Source organism: Schistocerca cancellata, chromosome 4 (assembly GCF_023864275.1).
Source record: "Schistocerca cancellata isolate TAMUIC-IGC-003103 chromosome 4, iqSchCanc2.1, whole genome shotgun sequence".
Lineage (NCBI taxonomy): Eukaryota > Metazoa > Arthropoda > Insecta > Orthoptera > Acrididae > Schistocerca > Schistocerca cancellata.
In genome coordinates, this window is record NC_064629.1 from 451,644,112 (window position 1) to 451,667,276 (window position 23,165).

Sequence of the window (23,165 nt, forward strand, 5' to 3'; positions counted from 1 at the left end):
AACATACGTTTTTCATATTAGGTGCATTGTGCTGCCACCTACTGCCAGGTACTCCATATCAGCGACCTCAGTAGTCATTATACATCGTAAGAGAGCAAAATGGGGCGCTCCGTGAAACTCACAGACTTCGAACGTGGTCACGTGATTGGTTTCACTTGTGTCATATGTCTATAAGCGCGATTTCCACGCTCCTAAACATTCCTAGGTCCACTGTTTCCGATATGATAGTGAAGTGGAAACGTGAAGGGACACAAAAGCATACAGGCCGACAGTTGAAGAGACTGCTGTCAATTGAAGAGGGTTGTAATGTGTAATAGGCAGATATCTATCCATACCATCACACAGGAATTCCAAACTGCATCAGGAACCAATGGAAGTACTATGACAGTGAGGCGGGAGGTGATAAAACTTGGATTTCAAGGTTGAGCGAGGTCTCATAAGCCACACATCACATCCGCAAATGCCAAACGACGCCTCGCTTCCTGTAAGGAGCGTAAACATTTTACGATTGAACAGTGTAAAAAAGTTGTGTGGAGTGACGAATCACGGTACACAATGTGGCGATCCGATGGCAGGGTGTGGGTATGGCGAATGCCCGATGAACGTTATCTGCCAGCATGTGTTGTGCCATCAGCAAAATGCGGAGGCGGTGGTGTTATGGTGTGGTCGTGTTTTTCAAAGTGTTCAAATGTGTGTGCATTCCTAAGGGACCAGACTGCTGAGGTCATCGGTCCCTAGATTTACACAATACTTAAACTAACTTATGCTAAGAACAACACACACACCCATGCCCGAGGAAGGACTCGAACCTCCGGGGGGGAGGGGGGGGGGGGCAATCCGTGACATGGCGCCTTAGACCATAGAGCGGGGCTCGCAATCCTTGTTGTTTTACGTGGCACTATCACAGCACAGGCCTACATTAACGTTTTAAGCCCCTTCGTGCTTCCCACTGTTGAAGAGCAATTCGGAGATGGCGATTGTATCTTTCGACCTGTTCATAATGCACGGCCTGTGACGGAGTGGTTACACAACAATAACATCCCTGTAATGGACTGGCTTGCACAGAGCCCTGACCTGAATCCCACAGAACACCTTTGAGATGTTTTGTAACGCCGAATTCGTGCCAGGCCTCACCGACCGACATCGATGCCTGTCCTCAGTGCTGCACTCCGTGAAGAATAGGCTGCCATTCCCCAAGAAACCTTCCAGCACGTGATTGAACGTATGCCTGCGAGAATGGAAGCTATCATCAAGGCTAAGGGTGGGCCAACATCATATCGAATTCCGGCATTAACGATGGAGGGCTCCTCGAACTTGTAAGTCATTTTCAGACAGGTGTCCGGATACTTTACATATTGTATATACACCAGATTCTTTATTTTAACGTGTTATTAAATCTTTATCATTTTTATAAAACATCTGCCAATTAGAATACAGGAATAACCAGTACATAGAAACCAGAATCCACGGAATGGAAGAAGCATGGTTGACCAAATATGGAGTTCAAGAAAGAAACAGATTGAAACAAAAGAAAACAAGCCACTGATTAACCTCTCCGGGGGACACCACCTTGACGAAGCACACTGTCCGTGTGCTTGGAGAGGCTTGCGTATCCTCTGGAAGCTGAGGGCTATGCCGAAGGTAGAAGACCTACTGCCGGAAAGGCCTCAGCCGATGGATCAGACTAAGAGTGTCCCACAACGTCCCATCTTCCCTATCTACTCCTAGTCCTACCCTATTCCCTGACCCAACCCAACCCAAGGTGTGATGAGATCCGTGCTGACGGGTGCAAGGCACATGGGAAGATGTGTCGCAAGCAGAGCCTCAGGGATACTGGACGACCTCCCTGAGTAATTAGCCTTACACCGTGTGGGGTATTCGTGGTGTCGACCTCCTAGATCCACAAATCTCGTGGGGCCAACATGGACACGACTACAGAAAAAGAAAAAGAAACTGAGGGGAAAATTGAGACCTCAGATACCCAAACATCGGGGACTGAACCGATAGAAGGTATTTCCACTATTGAATCAGGGTCTAGACCTGAGCCAGAAGTGGGAACTATAACCGAGAAGCTAGACCAGATTAAGATCAAAGGCTTGTCTGGGGCCCAAAAGAGGAAGCTACTCAGGGAACAGAGGGGAAAGGAAGGAAAAGAATGGCCTCCTAAACACAAGTGGAGGGAATTAAAGGGACTAGAGTCCAAGACCCCCAGGAAAAAACTGTCTCAGGTTGAAGGGGACACGCAGACCCCCACAACGTCAAAGACAGGTAGTAAGCGGATAAGGGAGGAATCAAAGACGCCCTCCTCCCTGGATAAGCGAGTCCAGAAAAAACCGAGGCAATAAATAGGGAAATAGAACTATACTACTGCAGTCTCGGTTTTTAGGATGGCAGTTATCCAGGAAGGTTACCCCCTGGTGGCCATTACCTCGCAGCAGGAGAAACTAGTACAGATGGCCGTCTTTGTAAAGATTGGGGGAGGGGGGAGAGACGCTGGCCCAAGCCCCAACTTCAGGAAGGTCTATCTAGATCGTGGTGCACTCATTTTTGTCTGTGAGGGGGTGCACATGGCTCACGGACAAGGTGCCCATGATATCCCTGTGGGAAGATGCGAAGCTGCTAGTTAAGACCGCAGCAGAGCTTCTTAAGACCACAAAGATATCATTATGGGTACACAAGATCCTTAAGGAAGTCCCTCCCAAGACTCTGTTCGGGAAAATAGGGGCCCAGAACCCAAAAGTCCCGACAGAAAACTGGAGAGTGATTAACCAGAAGGTTGCTCCGGAAGGACGAACCCTGGTGGTGGAGGTTGGTGAGAAGTCCCTGAAGGCAATGCGGGAGCAGGACCTGTAACTGTTTTTAGGGTTCTCGCAGGTCACCGTCATGGTTCTCAAAGATGGCAGTAAGACAGAGCCTGGACGTGCTGCAGATTAATCTGCAGCTCAGTAAAGGGGCCTCTGCTGCCCTGAGTAGCTGCCTGGGGAGACAAGACGTGGACGTGGCCCTGATACATAAACCCTATTTATACAAAGGGGGTGTAACGGGCCTCGGAGGCACTGGAGGTAAGCTGATCTGTGCTAGGAATCTAAGAAACTCCAGAACATGCATCTACACTCCTAGAAATTGAAATAAGAACACCGTGAATTCATTGTCCCAGGAAGGGGAAACTTTATTTACACATTCCTGGGGTCAGATACATCACATGATCACACTGACAGAACCACAGGCACATAGACACAGGCAACAGAGCATGCACAATGTCGGCACTAGTACAGTGTATATCCACCTTTCGCAACAATGCAGGCTGCTATTCTCCCATGGAGACGATCGTAGAGATGCTGGATGTAGTCCTGTGGAACGGCTTGCCATGCCATTTCCACCTGGCGCCTCAGTTGGACCAGCGTTCGTGCTGGACGTGCAGACCGCGTGAGACGACGCTTCATCCAGTCCCAAACATGCTCAATGGGGGACAGATATGGAGATCTTGCTGGCCAGGGTAGTTGACTTACACCTTCTAGAGCACGTTGGGTGGCACGGGATACATGCGGACGTGCATTGTCCTGTTGGAACAGCAAGTTCCCTTGCCGGTCTAGGAATGGTAGAACGATGGGTTCGATGACGGTTTGGATGTACCGTGCACTATTCAGTGTCCCCTCGACGATCACCAGTGGTGTACGGCCAGTGTAGGAGATCGCTCCCCACACCATGATGCCGGGTGTTGGCCCTGTGTGCCTCGGTCGTATGCAGTCCTGATTGTGGCGCTCACCTGCACGGCGCCAAACACGCATACGACCATCATTGGCACCAAGGCAGAAGCGACTCTCATCGCTGAAGACGACACGTCTCCATTCGTCCCTCCATTCACGCCTGTAGCGACACCACTGGAGGCGGGCTGCACGATGTTGGGGCGTGAGCGGAAGACGGCCTAACGATGTGCGGGACCGTAGCCCAGCTTCATGGAGACGTTTGCGAATGGTCCTCGCCGATACCCCAGGAGCAACAGTGTCCCTAATTTGCTGGGAAGTGGCGGTGCGGTCCCCTACGGCACTGCGTAGGATCCTACGGTCTTGGCGTGCATCCGTGCGTCGCTGCGGTCCGGTCCCAGGTCGACGGGCACCTGCACCTTCCGCCGACCACTGGCGACAACATCGATGTACTGTGGAGACCTCACGCCCCACGTGTTGAGCAATTCGGCGGTAGGTCCACCCGGCCTCCCGCATGCCCACTATACGCCCTCGCTCAAAGTCCGTCAACTGCACATACGGTTCACGTCCACGCTGTCGCGGCATGCTACCAGTGTTAAAGACTGCGATGGAGCTCCGTATGCCACGGCAAACTGGCTGACACTGACGGCGGCGGTGCACAAATGCTGCGCAGCTAGCGCCATTCGACGGCCAACACCGCGGTTCCTGGTGTGTCCGCTGTGCCGTGCGTGTGATCATTGCTTGTACAGCCCTCTCGCAGTGTCCGGAGCAAGTATGGTGGGTCTGACACACCGGTGTCAATGTGTTCTTTTTTCCATTTCCAGGAGTGTATATTAGAAATGGCATTTCTTTCATGTCAATGATGGACTTTTGCTCTAGGGACTTAGTGACCATCAAAATGCAGCAATGTGAGGAAGGTATCACGAGGGAAATTATTTTGGTCTCAGCATATCTTCCTTACGAAGACAGTTTTCTCCCTCCCTTGGAGGTGAGGAGACGTAGAGACTTGCCATCGGTAAGGTGACCAACTGCTGGTGAGGTGCGACGCCAATGCCCACAACCTAGTGTGGGGCAGCAAGGACACCAATAGTAGAGGTGAGTACCTTCTTGAATTCCTCTTAGCTAACAACCTAGAGGTCCTGAATAGGGCCAATGAACCTACATTCAGGAATAGAAGAAGGGAAGAAGTAATTAACATAACAGCTGTTCCATGATGATGGGTAGCTATGCCAAACAATGGCATGTGGTGTTGGAGCCATCCTCATCGGACCACATGAACATTAAATTCAAGGTTGAAATGGGAATCAGATAGACCATGACTTATAGAAATCCCAGGAAAACAGACTGGGAGACATATAGGAGGGATCTTCACTTAGGCTTATCGGAAATTAAAACCGCAATAAGGAAGCTAGTAGAATTTGAGGAAGTAGCAGAGGCTGCACAATCACCAGAAAGTGCACAAATAGGAGTGTTCCTTGGTGGAATAACAAATTGGAAACGCAAATAAGACAGGTATGGATACTGTTTAATATTACTAGACGTGAAGTACAATAGGCCAAATATCGTGAAGCCCTTGTCAGTTACAATCTTGCAATAAGACAAGCAAAGGGGGCATCGTGGAAGGCATTCTGTGAGGAAGTGGAAGGCACGGCTGCACAAGCCATAATTCACAAGATTCTCACTAGAGTACCAACTAATCCAGGAGGTACGTTGAGGAAGGAGGATGGGGAATATACAAAGACAGCACATGAGACACTGGAATTGATCCTCAAAACTCACTTTCCTCAATATGCTCTGCCGGACAACACAGAGCAGTATGTGACCCCAGAGAGACAACGGCTCTCGGGTACTCGAAGAGAGGACTGGGAATTGGCCAAGGAGTGTGTGAACTTCAACAAAATCCAGTGGGTGATGGGAACATTCCAACCGTTCATGTCACCTGGCCCAGATCGAATTTTTCCAGCTCTCCTGCAACAGGCAAGAGGAAAGCTTATAAGAATCCTATGCAGGCTATTCAGGGTTAGCTTGCCAGTAGGAATCATCCTAAGTGTTTCGAGGGCAGTAAAAGCTGTCTTCATTCCAAAGCCATGGAAAATTGTTCATACCAAAGCCAAGGGTATGAGACCAATCAGTCTGTCCACCTTCATTTTCAAAACATTGGAAAAACTGGTTAATGTATACATTGGGGAGAGGAGGCTAAGTAGGGTCCCTCTACACCTGAACCAACATGCATACCAACCAGGTAAATCATGTGAGACAGCTCTCCACTAACTCGTCTGGAAGGTGGAAAAAGCACTTCATTTCCAAGAAATAGCCCTCTGCATCTTCCTGGACATCGTGTAACATGACCTTCGATTCCATGGTAAGGGCAGAAGAGGTGCATGATCTGGGGACCACTGTATGTAGGTGGACCAAAGGCATGCTTAGTGGAAGGAAGTCAGAGGCTACCATGATGAATGAAAAGATGGTAATTAAGACCACTAGAGGCTGCCCACAAGAATGAATATGCAAAGGTTGAACATTGTGCAAAAATGGTGCATTAAACAGGATCTGAGAGTTAATCCTAAGAACACTGTTGTGGTGCCATTTACGAAGAGACATATTCAGCATGCAAGTTGGAATCTTAAGCTCTTCGATGAAACTCTACCTGTGAAGGGGACAGTGAAATATCTAGGGGTAACCTTGGATGAGAAGCTAGCTTGGATCCCTCATACTAGGAGTATCTGCTCCAAGGCAAAAAGCAGTTTAGTGAGTACTAGGAGGGCTTGTGGCAAAAACTGGGGCCAAAGTTCCAGGGTATGCACTGGCTATACACCACAGTGGTTAGACCTAGGATCTCCTATGGGGCCTTAGTGTGGTGGAAGAAGGTAGAACAGTGGGTTGCTGCTAAAGAGCTTGCTAAGGTGCAGAGATTGGCCCGCTTAGCCATAACGGGCGGAATTATCAGCACACCAACCGCTGGAATGGAAGTCATGCTGGATATGCCTCCACTTCACCTTTGGGTTAAGATGGAGGCAGCATATGGGGCATACAGACTTAAAACTCGCCAAAACTGGGTCTCATTCGGATTTCCAGAATCACACACTAACATAGTGAGTGAGGTAAATATAGGTATGGCTGGGGAAATGCCCGCCGACTATATAATAACTCCCAACTGCTTCGTCAAGCCTTACAACATAATAATTGGAAGTAGGGAGCAGTGGGAGAAAACAGTTCGACATCGTACAGGGGACATCATTTGGTTCACCGATGGGTCGAAAACAGATAAAGGCGTTGGGGCTGGGTTGTAAGGGGTTCAGCCAAGACTGAAGAGCAGCATCTCTGTAGGGAAACTGGCCTCTGTATTCCAAGCCGAAATTACTGCAATCAGGGCATGTGTGGAGGAGAATATGAGTAGGTGCTACAATGACCGTAGCATCTACATCTATTCAGACAGCCAGGCGGCCATCAAATCATTGACAGCTCCTACAACAAGATATAAGATTGTTGCAGATTGCCACACAGGGCTCTGGTGGAGCTAGGGGGAAGCAATAGGGTGTACCTAGTGTGGGTTCCTGGCCACTCAGGGATCTGTGGCAATGAACAAGCCGATAGACTGGCTAGGATGGGGGCAAAAACTCCATTTATTGGACCGGAACCTGTCTTGACAATCACCAAGGCTATGATCAAATTAGAACTACGGAACTGGTTGGTTCGAATGGCTCTGGGCACTATGGGACTTAACTGCTGAGGCCATCAGTCCCCTAGAACTTAGAACTACTTAAACCTATCTAACCTAAGGACGTCATACACATCCATGCCCGAGGCAGGATTCGAACCTGCGACCGTAGTGGTCTCGCGGTTCCAGACTGTAGCGCCTAGAACCGCTCGGCCACCCCGGCCGGCTACGGAACTGGCTTAAGAAACAGCACGTAGGATATTGGACCAAGGTCCACAAACAAAAACATGGTAAGGTAATGATGCCCAACCCATATTTTAAAAGAAGCTCTGTGATCCTGGGATTGAACAGGAAAGAGATCAAACTCATGAGTGAGCTGATAACAGGCCATGGGAACTTCAAAAAACACCTACACAAAATGGGTATAACGGAAATGTAGGATCTGTGATGATGGTGAAGAAACTGCATCACACCTAATCTTTGAATGCATGGCATTGGAGAGGAAAAGATGCAGAATCTTCGGGACAACTAGACCTGAAGAAATTGTGTCTAACAAAAACCTGGTAGAGGGACCCTTTGCACTATTTAAGGGCACTGGTTGGCTTTACTAGATATACAGGGAGCGATACCGCGCAATAAACCTAGTTTCGGTGCGGGCAGTGGCGGGTCAGACCTAAGCTGTTTTAGCTCTCCTGTTAAAATCAATCAGTCAATCAATCAGCCACTGATTAATATAACAGGAATTGCCTCTGGCTAATCAAATGAGTCTTCGTTATTCCATTGTCTCTAAAATTGCCAGGACTGTCAATGAAACCTTGACAGAGTCACCATTGCAGACTGATAAATAAAAAGCAGCGTTAAAATATCAGCAACACACACAGTATTAAAACGTCTGCCGATGACACATTTTCCGAAGTCATCGACGGAAAGTTATCTAAATACCAGTACAAGATTATTAGGAATTCAGTGAAAAAACACAATGCTTTTATGTAACCCACTTACGAAAAAATGGTAGAAGCTAAATTCGGTGTCACCTATCAGATATATACATAATCGAAACTCGTTCCAAAGTCAGAGTACAAGTACGCTTAAATCATATCAGAAAGTATTTTATATGTTCAATGTCAGGTTGATTTTAAAATAGGATTTAGATAGTTCTTCGGCACATCGAACACAAACAAAAGTTAGTAATGGAAGAGATTCGGACGTTAATGTTTTAATTACATCATTGGTTCTATTGCAGCTAGCATCTAGACAGTCTGTTACAAAAAAAAAAAAGGAGTGATACGAAGAAATCGTAAGCCTTTGTCACTTCGTTTTCGTAGACCAACGAGGCTACAATTTTTGTATGGACACACAGAGTCTACTTCAAATGGGTAAAAAAATATTGACGATCAGATTGTGTCACTAGTTCGTTTCAAATCATTTGCGATTGTAAAGTAATAATAATTCATTATCAAACAGTTTTCGCAGTGATCTTTTACATCATCCATGCGTTTCTACCTCTGTGCAGCAACATCTAAACATTTTAATAATCTCGATTTCGTAAAAAAATATAGTGATACATGTACCGAATATACGTTATGGATTATCAGCCTTACATGCCTACATTCGTTGCTTTCAGTGTTTACTTCACCTTGGATATAAACTTGCGAGTAAAAAAATTGTCAGTTGCGATCAACGGAAGAGAAAAATCATCTTGAGATTCGGGAAAAAGCACTTCACAAGGCGTTTCAAAGGTAGCTAGATTTTCTTGTTGATCGCTCAAAGGCTCGGTATAGGAACTCCAGCGATAGCAACACTGCTCGTCATTTTTTTCATTAATCATCAGTGTTTGCACAAATTCTGGGACCGGACGAAAATTTCATATTTTAGTTTCGCGTTATCTTGCAGGTCATGTCATGTGCCTATCACTTGAGCTTCGAAAAATTTAAAAAACCATTGTCGTGATACTGTGGAAATGTACGTAGACGAGTTCCATTGGTATTACATGTGTACGACAGTTCACAAAGTCCTACTTCACGGTGCCTAGACAACAGAATCAAGAATTTTGCAAATAGATCAGTTATATGAAATTTCTCGTGCAGGGTTATCCAGGAAAAATTCAAGCATAAATACAATGGAAGGTGTTTTTCGTTACTTCTCAGTATCTTCAAATCCACTTGTTTTGAGCATGAACAAAATGAAACCCAGCAACAGTAAAAATTAGTCAACGGACGCCCCACAGCTTTTGCTTTTTCCTGATGATGAGTCTAATTTTTTTTAATAAATTACTGATAAGTATGAACGGACTTTGATTTTAGACTTTATAACTATCCCGACACTGAGAGTGGGAGATTTTTATGACTTTTTTCTGATTTACGTTTTTTTAGTGTACATATTATTACATAATAGCTGGAATGTTAACAGTTTTCAAAATATTATAAACATTAGGGTGTAGAAAAATATCCACTTCAGTCACAATAAAATGTTATTTATTTGTCACACGACTGGTTTCTGGCTTGCACCCATCCTCAGGTGTTTATACATTTATGTACATGTTTATACTGTTGGAGTTCACTGTATGAGTACAAAAATTATTTGCTGGTGACTAAACAGATACAAGTGGGACAATTGTAAGTGGCAAGGCAGCAGTTGACGAAAACATATCTGTACTTACATAAAAAAGAGGCACCATTATAATGATCATGTGGTCAATGGACGAAAATATATCTGAACTTACATAAAGATGAGGCACCATTATAATGGTCATGTGGATGATACAATTATCTTGTGCAATGGTAAAACTGTGTAGATTGAGAAACTTGCTAAAGGCCTCAGCAGCATGCACATCAACTTAACTGTAGAACATCAAGTAGATAAACGCATCAATTTTCTTGACCTTACAATATCTAATGTAAACAGCAAACATGCCATCCAGATTTACAGAAAACTTACCACTAGTGACCTTGTCATTAACAACTCCTCATGTCATCCAGTATAACACAAAATGGCATTCTTCAGATCCTCACTCAATCGTATACATAAAATCCCACTCAGCCCACATGATGAACAAAAAGAAATTAACATTATCAAAGAAATTGCACATAGAAATGGATACAGCCCAGATGTAATTGATAAACTTAACAATAAAATCAAAAAGAAACAATGCACACCTACTAAATCAGATTCACAATATGGAAAAGACACATACGCGCGCATACCATTCATAGGTAAAATTTCATAGCAAACTGCCAACCTCTTTCGGAAAACTGGTATTCAAATTTCTTTCAGCACTAACAGCAAGCTACATCAGCACATCATCCACAACAGTAAGACAAACAACCAGTGCCATCACAAATCAGGTATTTAAAAACTTTTATGTGACAATTGCCCACAGTTCTACATAGGCCAAACTGGAAGGAGTTTCACTATAAGATAATGTGAGCATATGGGTGCCTTCCGGATAAATAATTTTGATAAATCCACCTTTTCAATGCATCTAAAAGACCATGGTCACTCAGCCACAGCCATTACAGAAAACCTATAAATACTACACACTGTGAACAAAGGAAAGAAAATGAATCTGCTTGAAGAGCTAGAAATTTATATCCACAGCTCTAACTCACCATACCTTATTCTCAACGAACAAGTGGAGCTTGCAAACAAATCCTACCTTCACATATTTCACGAAATATTCAAAAACAGAAACTAATTATCCTCTGATATAATAACAAAGTAATATTCTATGGAAATTCGATGTAGCAGTCATACAACAGTCCAAGTGTCATTATCGTAATTTGTAATAGTCATATTGTAAACACAATCTGTAACTTTCATTCTATAAATTGTAATAGCTTTCAAAATTTCATGTGTGTAACATTACTATACTTCCTAGATCTAAGTTCTCTGACAACAGTGTGGCTCAAAACAGTTCTAGCTGTCATTTTTTAATTTGTAATAGCTTTTAGTAATTTCATATATATAACATCACTGTATTTCCTAGATCTAAGTTCTCCGACAAAAATGTGAATAAAAAAATTTCATAGTATGTATTAAAAAACTTCGCAGTCTCTAATAGCTTTTTAAGTTTCTATATGTGCAACACCCTTGCACTTCCTGTGGCTAATTTCTTTGACCATAACCTACATGTTTCTGTACGAGCAACATCTTTACATCTGCTATGTCTAAGTTCTTTGACCACAGCCCACATGTTTGTATGTAAATGTAGTGTATGTTACAAGTGCACCTTGTAATAGTGAAATATGCAGCTAAACTTGGTAAAACTGATATATGGACGTGAAAATGGTAAAAAGTGTGTAACTAAGTGGCAAAACTGTCACCACGGCGTAACTATAATAATGGTGCCTCATCTTCATGTAAGTACAGATATATTTTCGTCAAATGCTGCCTTGCCACTTGTATTTGTTTAGTCACCAGCAAATATTTTTTGTATTTATACACTGATCTCCAACAGTATAAACATGTACATGGGTGTATTAACACCAGATTATGGGCGCAAACCCGAAACCGGTCGTGTGACAAATAAATAACACTTTATTGTGACTGGTAGCAGGTATTCCTCTACACCCTAAAAAGGAACAGTCACGGAGTTCGACAGCATCCACTATGGATAAAATTCATTATAAGCATTACTTGTCATTTTTAATTTTGAAACTATAATATGGAATTTCTAAGCAGCGACCTCAAAAACTGTTACATAAAAATTCAGGTTTATATCTAAAGCTTTTTCTATTTTTGGTCAACTCCTCTGACATACAGACCACTGTGTGATGCCTGTGATGCCACCGATGTCTCCAATGTCACTGAAGAAGTACCGGTCGGTGACGAAGGGCCGGACGCTGATGAAGGGCCGGACCCTGATGATGGGCCGGACCCTGACGATGGGCCGGACTCTGAAGTTGGCGCTGATTCTGTTTCTTCTTTTGCTCTTGCGGCTGAAAATTTCAGAGTTCTGTTTAATATTGTGCTATAAGAGAAACAACGGCACAGCCACAATTACAATACAAGTGAACAATAGATGAGAACATAGACACAAACACAGAAGCAATTCGTGTACTGATACCAGCAGTTACTGACGACCAGTGAACACAAGATGAGAGGCATCTAGCCAAAACCAGGTGGTGGCCATGACGGAAAGTAGCCAGAGAAGGAGAAGAATGTAAATTGGATCTCAAAAGCGAGAACATGCACTCTCAAACCGACGTCCATTGAAAAAGAACGTTCATGTGCAACAACACATGGAGGAAATGAGCCAACACAGCCTTTTCCGGCGGAAATCTGTAGTAGTAAGCAATTTTACTTAAAATTCCTTGAGTTCTTTGACATTTTTAGTGCGAGGCAGAGTTCTGACTGTAGTCATATGATAGCATGGAGGAGTAACACCTTCCCAAGAAACCTAAAACTCCAACTACAATACGAATGTTTGAGGAGAGAGGAGAGATTAGTGTTCAACGTCCCACAGACAACAAGATCGTTAGAGACGGAGCACACACTCCGATTCGGGAAGGATGCGGAAGGATATCGGCCGTGCTTTTTCAAAGGAAAGATCCCAGAATTTGTCTGAAGCAATTTAGGGAAATCACGGCAAACCTAAATCAGGATGGCCGGACGCGGGTTTGAACCATCGTCTTCCCGAATGCGAGTCCAGTGTGCTAACGAATGCGCCACCTCGCTCGGTGATGTTTGAAAAAGCTGACTTGGCCAAGTTACATTTCAACTCTGCAGTATGTAAGACCGTGAACAAGGGGCGTAAGTTACGTAAATACTCTGCCAGGGATGAACCCATCACAAGGAAGTCAGGTAATTGATGGGCTCCGGAATGGACATCAGTCGTTCCAAAAAACACTGAAGAATCGCCGGGGGCCCTAGCCACACCGAACGAGAGGTGCTGATAAAGGTACGACCCGCGGCGCGTGTTAATTACAAGGAACTGTTTAGAATCCTCATCCAAAGAACCTGTAAGGTGGCTTCAGACAAATCAGTTTCTAAGAAAAGCTGTCTGCTGACGAGTTTAGCCAATAACTCGTCTGGATCGAGTAAAGGGTGAGTGTCAGTAATCGATTGAGGGTTAATTGAAACTTCAAAGCCAGCTCAAAGGTGAAGCTGACCAGTCGGTTTTTTAACAGTCACTCGGTGTAATGGACTGCCCAATTCTAATAACACTTGATCACCCAAAACCACTTCAATACGGAACGCACGGAAAAAGCGCGGCCGCCCAGTATGTTTCAGAGTAATGTGGACCTCAAAATAAGTGATCCAACCTAAACCACCCTACAAAAGGGACGAATGGAAAAACCAAAAGTACTGAAAGCATCCAGGCTGAACAAATTTGAGGTATCAGCATCATCCTCTACCAAAATTACAAGGAACGAACAACAATTTATACACAGTGGGCGGCGTAAACTGCCCCACAATTTGAATATGATGCTTGCTGTAACTCACCAAATGTCGAGTAACTGGAGACAACGACGGAGATCGTAAATCCACAGAAGTTTGTAAGTTCAGTAAAATCATGGCTGCACCCATGTCCACTTGTAGTGAGGGCACTTGCCCATCACTGGCACTGCGAGAAATAGCTTTTTGTTATGATTCGTAAGCATTAGAGACAACTGACACACGTGACCAGCCGGTTCGATTACGGCTGAGGACGACCCGCAGACGCTATATGCCTTTTTTCCTTCAGTTGTTGCACATCGCCCAGTGCTTAGATCACGCGGCCCAAACATGATGCGCGAAACAGTATGGGGAAGACGGGCGCTCGGCGGAGCGCTGCCGTTGCTGTCGTTTTTGGCTTGTCGATGTCCTGTGCGGCGCGGAGCCGCGGTTGTACAGATGCCACGTCCAACACCGTCCCCCCTTCCCCCAGAAAACTGACCGGCGTCTGACGGCCAGCAACAGGAGACACAGCGACGGTGACACACCAAGCCTCAATCTGGTCACCAGCAGCACGAGATACCTCGAAAGGTTGAGCAATATTTAACACTTCAGCCAAAGATGACTTCTAGTGAGTGTTGACGCACCTCCTTGTCAAGAGCCAACCGAATGAAGGCGTCACTGACCATAGAATCAGCACGGGAGTCGTGATGAACATCGGTAGCAATCTGCGACTGGAGTTCGACCGCCGAAGCGCGGTAGTACTTGTGGACAACGATAGAACTTTACAAGTTTGCATTTACGGTAAACCAACACTTCTCGTCGAACGAAAACGATGCGGGTCCTGGAACGAGGCTAACTGGCACAATAATTGGTAGATCCGAGCAGAAATGCAAGAAAGAAACAAAGCGTTAAGTATGTTTGTATCAGTGATATCAGGTGTTGCCACAGCCGCTTCTCGTAAGCCTTCCAGTCTTCGACCGCATCCTCGTAAGGGAGAAATGGCGGCGGGTACGCCGTCGGCGTGAAAGCCTGCCTAGTCAATGCGCCCGACAGGTTCGAGGTAGCATCCGCAAGAGCCTGCTGCTGCTGCGGCTGTTCGAGTAGAGATTGAAGCACTGCATCCATGGACAGAAGAACCGAAGGAGGAACTAAACAAACTGAACACGTGGAAGTGAGCACCCTAATCACCGTCAGTTCTGTCGTCAACACTACGGCCACACTCATCCAATGATAATTCTTGATCCTCATACAAGGGAACAGTAGTTGAGAACATGCACGTAAACATAGGAACAATTTAGGTACTGACGGTAAGTATGAACACAATATGAGGGTGAGTGCGTGCTGCGCTGCGGTTATAAAGAGGAGCCCTCCGGTAGGCGGCGCGGCGGATAGCGCGCCGTGTGTACAACTCATGGGGCTGACCGCAGGTCGCCGTTGCTGGAATATTCGAAGAGTAGCGCGCCGGTGGCCTTGTGCCGCGGCACGTATTACGTACAGTGTTATAGCAATTAACGCTTTATGTACTGAGGAAGACAGAGAGGGATGGGAGGATGTCAAAATACGACAACGATGTAAGGGCAGTGGCTGTGATTGAACTGCTTATACATGAGACGGTGTCAGTTGTATGTTAGTGCTACCGTCCCACGTCGTTCTTCGTGTAACACGTCTGAGTGAAACAATGTGTCAGAAGCGGGCGGTAGCGACTATGGTGACGACTACGGCGACGGGGGAGATTCCTTTAACCAGCTTCAGCGGGGCGGCGATTCCCGGTCTTACATCGGTTCGATTACGTCTGGCAGTGGCGATATCTTCCAAGAACAGTCGACCGACCGGAGGCACCAGGTGATCAGCGGCAGCGACGTTAACGAAGAATTCTTCGAACAGTGCTAGCAAAACCGTGAATCCACTTGTTTCTCGTGCACATTCATACGGTCCCTTGTAAAATCTCGACACCATTGTCAGACATTTCACTAACTCATTACACCAGCCCCATATAGTAGGCAAAACTCCTGAGCGCTCGGAGTAACGATTTTGTAAGTCAATGTTGTCTTCTATCGCTAAAAGCCAGATGATTATTCAGTAACAATAGTTACATTTATGACAACCTAAAAAACGACACATGTTACTGTACTCCTGCAACCTCATTCAGAGCTGCAAACATTTAACTGTAACTAAACGCCTCTTGCTTTCGAAAAGGCTTCGTACAATCATTCCTTTCACGATCCTTCCGTGAATAGAACGGTAAGAAGCGTCAATGTCTGGCACAATGAACATATTTTGGGCTATGTTGAAGAGTGTTAATGTTGACAAAAACCGGTAAAACATGAATCCCAAATGGGGAGATGATCTGTGCGAATAGCCCCATAATTGTTGAGCTACGTACACTACTGGCCATTAAAATTGCTACACCACGAAGATGAAGTGCTACAGACGCGAAATTTAACCAACAGGAAGAAGATGCTGTGATATACAAATGATTAGCTTTTCAGAGCATTCACACAAGGTTGGCGCCGCTGGCGACACCTACAACGTGCTGACATGAGGAAAGTTTCCAACCTATCTCAATTGCCGTTTATCGTATCGCGACATTGCTCCTCGCGTTGGTCGAGATCCAATGACTGTTAGCAGAATATGGAACGGTGGGTTCAGGAGGGTAAAATGGAACGCCGTGCTGGATCCCAAAGGCCTCGTATCACTAGCAGTCGAGATGCCAGGCATCTTATCCTCATGGCTGTAGCGGATCGTGCAGCCACGTCTCGATCCCTAAGTCAACAGATGGGGACGTTTGCAAGACAACAACCATCTGCACAAACAGTTCGACGACGTTTGCAGCAGCATGGACTATCAGATCGGAGACCATGGCCGCGGTTACCCTTGACGCTGCATCACAGTCAAGAGCGCCTGCGTTGGTGTACTCAACGACGACCCTGCGTAAACGAATGGCAAAACGTCATTTTTTTCGGATGAATCCAAGTTCTGTTTACAGCATCATGATGGTTTCCCTCTTGCCCTCAGATTTGGCTACCATGATTCGTTTTGGGATCCTTCCATCGTCCATTCTCTTAAAATGTCAAAATCATTGTATCCAACTCCTATGTTATTTCTCACTCGGTCTCTCCTCGTTTTCCCGAATATATTTCTCAGGGATTTCATTTCCGAAGATTGTACTTTACATTCCTGTCTTCTTCTTGTTCCCCAGGTCTCCGATGAAGATGTTAATATGGGTGTAAAGTACGTTTTGTAGAGCACTTACTTACAGTTACTTTGGCACCTCCCTTACCCAGACCAGCTCCCTCGCACACTGGTAAAATTCACTGTCCTTGTGTACCCTTCTGCTAATTCCATCCTCCATCCTTGCACATGGCGAAATAGAATTTAGCGTGGCATATTCGTTGTAGCTTTAGGAGCTTCTGGAGATAAAGCTCCCTCAACAATTACCTGATTCTCTCGCAAGCGACTACATAACAGGGTGTGTAATTTCATGTTCAAATGTAATCTTCTAACATTGTTTTAGGGAGATGTGTCCAGAAGGCCTACGATACTGGGACGGTCAAAGCTGTCAGACTGTTCCGAAAAAGACAACGATGTCCATAGAGGTATTAGTATTAGCAGAAGACGAGTGAAATGAAAGTTAACACTCCGTTCAAGACAAATTTATTATGTACGGAGAACAGGCAGTGGAAAACCTAAATCTAGATGGCCAGGTCGTAATCTAACCGTCACTCCCCTCGAACGCGATACGACTGCCATAAGCTTTGCACCACTTGGCTTGGTTCTTTTTGGACGATTTTTCATATTATCCTCATTATCTGACCACGTAGCAACGACACTTCAACTGCAATCGATCTCCAGAAGGCTGGAGGTGGGGCAGCATAAGTGAATTTAAAATTTTCAACTAATAACAATAATTCCATGTGGCTCAAAAGCCGGAAGCAAAGCTTTCAATTGAACGCCACTTCAGCGGCTTGTGTGTCACTCACCTAACCTTGTATTCTCATAGAGGAAATGGGATCAACAGTTAAACGTGGAAGCCGAACCGCCTGTCGTTCGTGACAGATCTTCACCTCATAGAGAGATACATTGAAATAATCTGTGGCCAATCTGAGATTTTATCCCGTGGCGTTTCGATTTACAGTCACTTACCTTACCACTAGACCACCAGTTCCAACAAATTTCAACCAAAAAGACCTGTATGATACACTCCTGGAAATTGAAATAAGAACACCGTGAATTCATTGTCCCAGGAAGGGGAAACTTTATTGACACATTCCTGGGGTCAGATACATCACATGATCACACTGACAGAACCACAGGCACATAGACACAGGCAACAGAGCATGCACAATGTCGGCACTAGTACAGTGTATATCCACCTTTCGCAGCAATGCAGGCTGCTATTCTCCCATGGAGACGATCGTAGAGATGCTGGATGTAGTCCTGTGGAACGGCTTGCCATGCCATTTCCACCTGGCGCCTCAGTTGGACCAGCGTTCGTGCTGGACGTGCAGACCGCGTGAGACGACGCTTCATCCAGTCCCAAACATGCTCAATGGGGGACAGATCCGGAGATCTTGCTGGCCAGGGTAGTTGACTTACACCTTCTAGAGCACGTTGGGTGGCACGGGATACATGCGGACGTGCATTGTCCTGTTGGAACAGCAAGTTCCCTTGCCGGTCTAGGAATGGTAGAACGATGGGTTCGATGACGGTTTGGATGTACCGTGCACTATTCAGTGTCCCCTCGACGATCACCAGTGGTGTACGGCCAGTGTAGGAAATCGCTCCCCACACCATGATGCCGGGTGTTGGCCCTGTGTGCCTCGGTCGTATGCAGTCCTGATTGTGGCGCTCACCTGCACGGCGCCAAACACGCATACGACCATCATTGGCACCAAGGCAGAAGCGACTCTCATCGCTGAAGACGACACGTCTCCATTCGTCCCTCCATTCACGCCTGTCGCGACACCACTGGAGGCGGGCTGCACGATGTTGGGGCGTGAGCGGAAGACGGCCTAACGGCGTGCGGGACCGTAGCCCAGCTTCATAGAGACGGTTGCGAATGGTCCTCGCCGATACCCCAGGAGCAACAGTGTCCCTAATTTGCTGGGAAGTGGCGGTGCGGTCCCCTACGGCACTGCGTAGGATCCTACGGTCTTGGCGTGCATCCGTGCGTCGCTGCGGTCCGGTCCCAGGTCGACGGGCACGTGCACCTTCCGCCGACCACTGGCGACAACATCGATGTACTGTGGAGACCTCACGCCCCACGTGTTGAACAATTCGGCGGTACGTCCACCCGGCCTCCCGCATGCCCACTATACGCCCTCGCTCAAAGTCCGTCAACTGCACATACGGTTCACGTCCACGCTGTCGCGGCATGCTACCAGTGTTAAAGACTGCGATGGAGCTCCGTATGCCACGGCAAACTGGCTGACACTGACGGCGGCGGTGCACAAATGCTGCGCAGCTAGCGCCATTCGACGGCCAACACCGCGGTTCCTGGTGTGTCCGCTGTGCCGTGCGTGTGATCATTGCTTGTACAGCCCTCTCGCAGTGTCCGGAGCAAGTATGGTGGGTCTGACACACCGGTGTCAATGTGTTCTTTTTTCCATTTCCAGGAGTGTACATAATTTTACTTGAGCAGTTCAACTTTTTGGCAGTTAAGCGATTAGAGAATCCCATTTCCTTCTACGCATCGATTTTTGCTTTTTCATTGCATTCTAACAGCTTTTTGCGTGATTTATGTACACAATGCGCACTGTTAGTAATGGTGTCTGTATTGTACCAGCAGGAAAGGTGCGTACACCCAGACTGACTCTGGGCAGAGCCGACTGCCTTCATACCAAGTTCCATCCACTACCACCTGAATCGTTGATGTCTTGTTATATGTTGTGCTACTGACATCAAAAGCGATACTACTTGACTGCATTTTTCTGTATACTGAATGTCACGCTATTGTACACTCCTGGAAATGGAAAAAAGAACACATTGACACCGGTGTGTCAGACCCACCATACTTGCTCCGGACACTGCGAGAGGGCTGTACAAGCAATGATCACACGCACGGCACAGCGGACACACCAGGAACCGCGGTGTTGGCCGTCGAATGGCGCTAGCTGCGCAGCATTTGTGCACCGCCGCCGTCAGTGTCAGCCAGTTTGCCGTGGCATACGGAGCTCCATCGCAGTCTTTAACACTGGTAGCATGCCGCGACAGCGTGGACGTGAACCGTATGTGCAGTTGACGGACTTTGAGCGAGGGCGTATAGTGGGCATGCGGGAGGCCGGGTGGACCTACCGCCGAATTGCTCAACACGTGGGGCGTGAGGTCTCCACAGTACATCGATGTTGTCGCCAGTGGTCGGCGGAAGGTGCACGTGCCCGTCGACCTGGGACCGGACCACAGCGACGCACGGATGCACGCCAAGACCGTAGGATCCTACGCAGTGCCGTAGGGGACCACACCGCCACTTCCCAGCAAATTAGGGACACTGTTGCTCCTGGGGTATCGGCGAGGACCATTCGCAACCGTCTCCATGAAGCTGGGCTACGGTCCCGCACACCGTTAGGCCGTCTTCCACTCACGCCCCAACATCGTGCAGCCCGCCTCCAGTGGTGTCGCGACAGGCGTGAATGGAGGGACGAATGGAGACGTGTCGTCTTCAGCGATGAGAGTCGCTTCTGCCTTGGTGCCAATGATGGTCGTATGCGTGTTTGGCGCCGTGCAGGTGAGCGCCACAATCAGGACTGCATACGACTGAGGCACACAGGGCCAACACCCGGCATCATGGTGTTGGGAGCGATCTCCTACACTGGCCGCACACCACTGGTGATCGTCGAGGGGACACTGAATAGTGCACGGTACATCCAAACCGTCATCGAACCCATCGTTCTACCATTCCTAGACCGGCAAGGGAACTTGCTGTTCCAACAGGACAATGCACGTCCGCATGTATCCCGTGCCACCCAACGTGCTCTAGAAGGTGTAAGTCAACTACCCTGGCCAGCAAGATCTCCGGATCTGTCCCCCATTGAGCATGTTTGGGACTGGATGAAGCGTCGTCTCACGCGGTCTGCACGTCCAGCACGAACGCTGGTCCAACTGAGGCGCCAGGTGGAAATGGCATGGCAAGCCGTTCCACAGGACTACATCCAGCATCTCTACGATCGTCTCCATGGGAGAATAGCAGCCTGCATTGCTGCGAAAGGTGGATATACACTGTACTAGTGCCGACATTGTGCATGCTCTGTTGCCTGTGTCTATGTGCCTGTGGTTCTGTCAGTGTGATCATGTTATGTATCTGACCCCAGGAATGTGTCAATAAAGTTTCCCCTTCCTGGGACAATGAATTCACGGTGTTCTTATTTCAGTTTCCAGGAGTGTATAATTTCGTTAGATTCGGTGCACGCTATGGACAGAAATAAAAACATAGGGAAAGTAGAATATTATCTGATGCATCTAAACGGTTACTATCTCGCAAAGTAAGGATCACAAACCGTTATTCTTCTCATCATGTTGCTGATTTACAGTTGCTAGTAACTAACAGAGGTTACAACAAATTTTGTCACAAGACAAACATTTTGCATTCAAGAAAAACTGCAGAAACCAGCTCTAACACAAATATAAACCGGCTAGCTTCGAGTTTGCTGAAAAACTTGTGTCATGGACTTGACAATGGGATAAATTGATGTTCAGTGATGATATGAAGCTTAATTTAGATGCTCCGGATGGATTTCAATATGACTGCCATGACCCGAGAACAGAGGAACATGTAAGAAAAAGCAGACGTTTTGGTGGTTGAAGTGTTATAATTTAGACTGCATTATGCACTAAAGGAAATCATGCACTGCTTGAGTGAACAGTAGAATTAACTATAATATGTGCAATGAGACACTAGAGACAGAATGGATTATAATTTATGAGGACCTACGGGACGAAGTCTAATGTTTCAAGAAGGCAATGCATCTGTGCAGGTGTCTATACAACTCAAAATGGTTTGAAAGTAAAGAGATCGATGTCTTTCCCTAGGCTGTACGTGGCCTAGGTTTGAACCATGTGAAAAACCTTTGGAAAATACTTGCAACGCGGTTTTGTTGCAATGGAACGCAAATTGAGCCCGTATGTGAGCCAGAGAAAGCAATATGAGAAGAATGGACGACATATTCACTGCAATAACTGCAAACCCTCAACAAAATCAATGCCGAAGAGAATTTTCTAGGTAATTAGGAAAAACGCAAGTTGGAAAAAATACTAACACCCATCAACAACTGGATAGTCAGTTTTTTTACACCGATTTCCATCCAGAAAATGCAAACGCATTATTTTGTTGCTCGTGTTATGAAAGAATCTACGTAATTCTGTCATGATTGTTTATGTTTTATATGTACCTAAGTGATTCAAAACGTCCACAACTTCCTTTTCTTGCTACAAAAGTACAAGTAAATTGTATCTCTCTGCTAGCTGCAACAAAGGGATTAAAGCAAGATGGCACAGCGATCAAGGAGGTTTATACGGAAACACTGTAGTCTCCCTCAAATCGGTTATCTCATAGTTCTGTCTGAGGATGAAGCATTAGTGGTCGCAGTAGGAAGAAAGAAGACACAAACAGTGCTGCCAACAGTGCACCCTATGTGCACCTCCATCACGTTATAATAGCAAAATGACATCATCCATACTCGTATATAAATGGGGCTTTGTCTTTTGACGTATGGTGTTTTCCTCTGGCCGAGTGCCTCCAACTCCTCCAGATTTTGTCTTACCAGAACTCCCGCCTGTGCTCGCAATTTGGAGGGTTCAGTCTTTTCGCAGAGTGGGCATGTTTTATATTTTTACGCTACTGACCTGCCTGTCACAGCGTTTTAATTCTACACATATCGCGACTACTCTTTTTATAAACAGTGCATTACCCTTTCCTTATGTCCTATATTTTACAAACAGGTTGGCTCCACAGTTGAAGAGTATGGTGCACAACACTGAGTGTGTGTGTGTGTGTGTGTGTGTGTGTGTGTGTGTGTGTGGCTGGGAGGGTGAGGGGGGTAAAAACTTGTAGAGGGAGACGAAGAAGTAAGTACAGTTAGGTAGTTCAAATGGTTGTGGGTTGCAGTATTTATTTGGAGATTAAGAGGCTTGCACAGGATAGAGTAATAGTGGAGAGCTGTATCCAACCAGTCTGCGGAGTGAAGACCACAACAAGAACATATGTTAAACATCCGATTGTCATATATTTAACCCTCAGAAATATGTACGGGTGCTACAGATCATGCTGATCATCTCTGCATCTGAGGTAAGAGGAGAGGAACCAGAGAGGTCGAAAGAACAGCAGGGATTAACGTCCTGTCAACGACAGGCTCATGACGGACGGAGCACACTCTCGGATACGGCAAAAATAGTGAAGGAATTCGTCAGTTTCCGTTCTTCAAATGAACATC

At 46.2% G+C, this 23,165-nt stretch overlaps 1 protein-coding gene across 1 annotated transcript in view; it reads right to left on the reverse strand.

The window, feature by feature from the left end:
* Positions 1-23,165, reverse strand: part of LOC126184880 (testis-specific gene A8 protein-like) — a 124,144-nt gene that overhangs the window by 21,208 nt on the left and 79,771 nt on the right. The window contains exon 2 of the mRNA XM_049927510.1: positions 12,126-12,299. Coding sequence (XP_049783467.1) covers positions 12,126-12,299 — 174 coding nt within the window. The remainder of the gene's footprint in view (positions 1-12,125; positions 12,300-23,165) is intronic.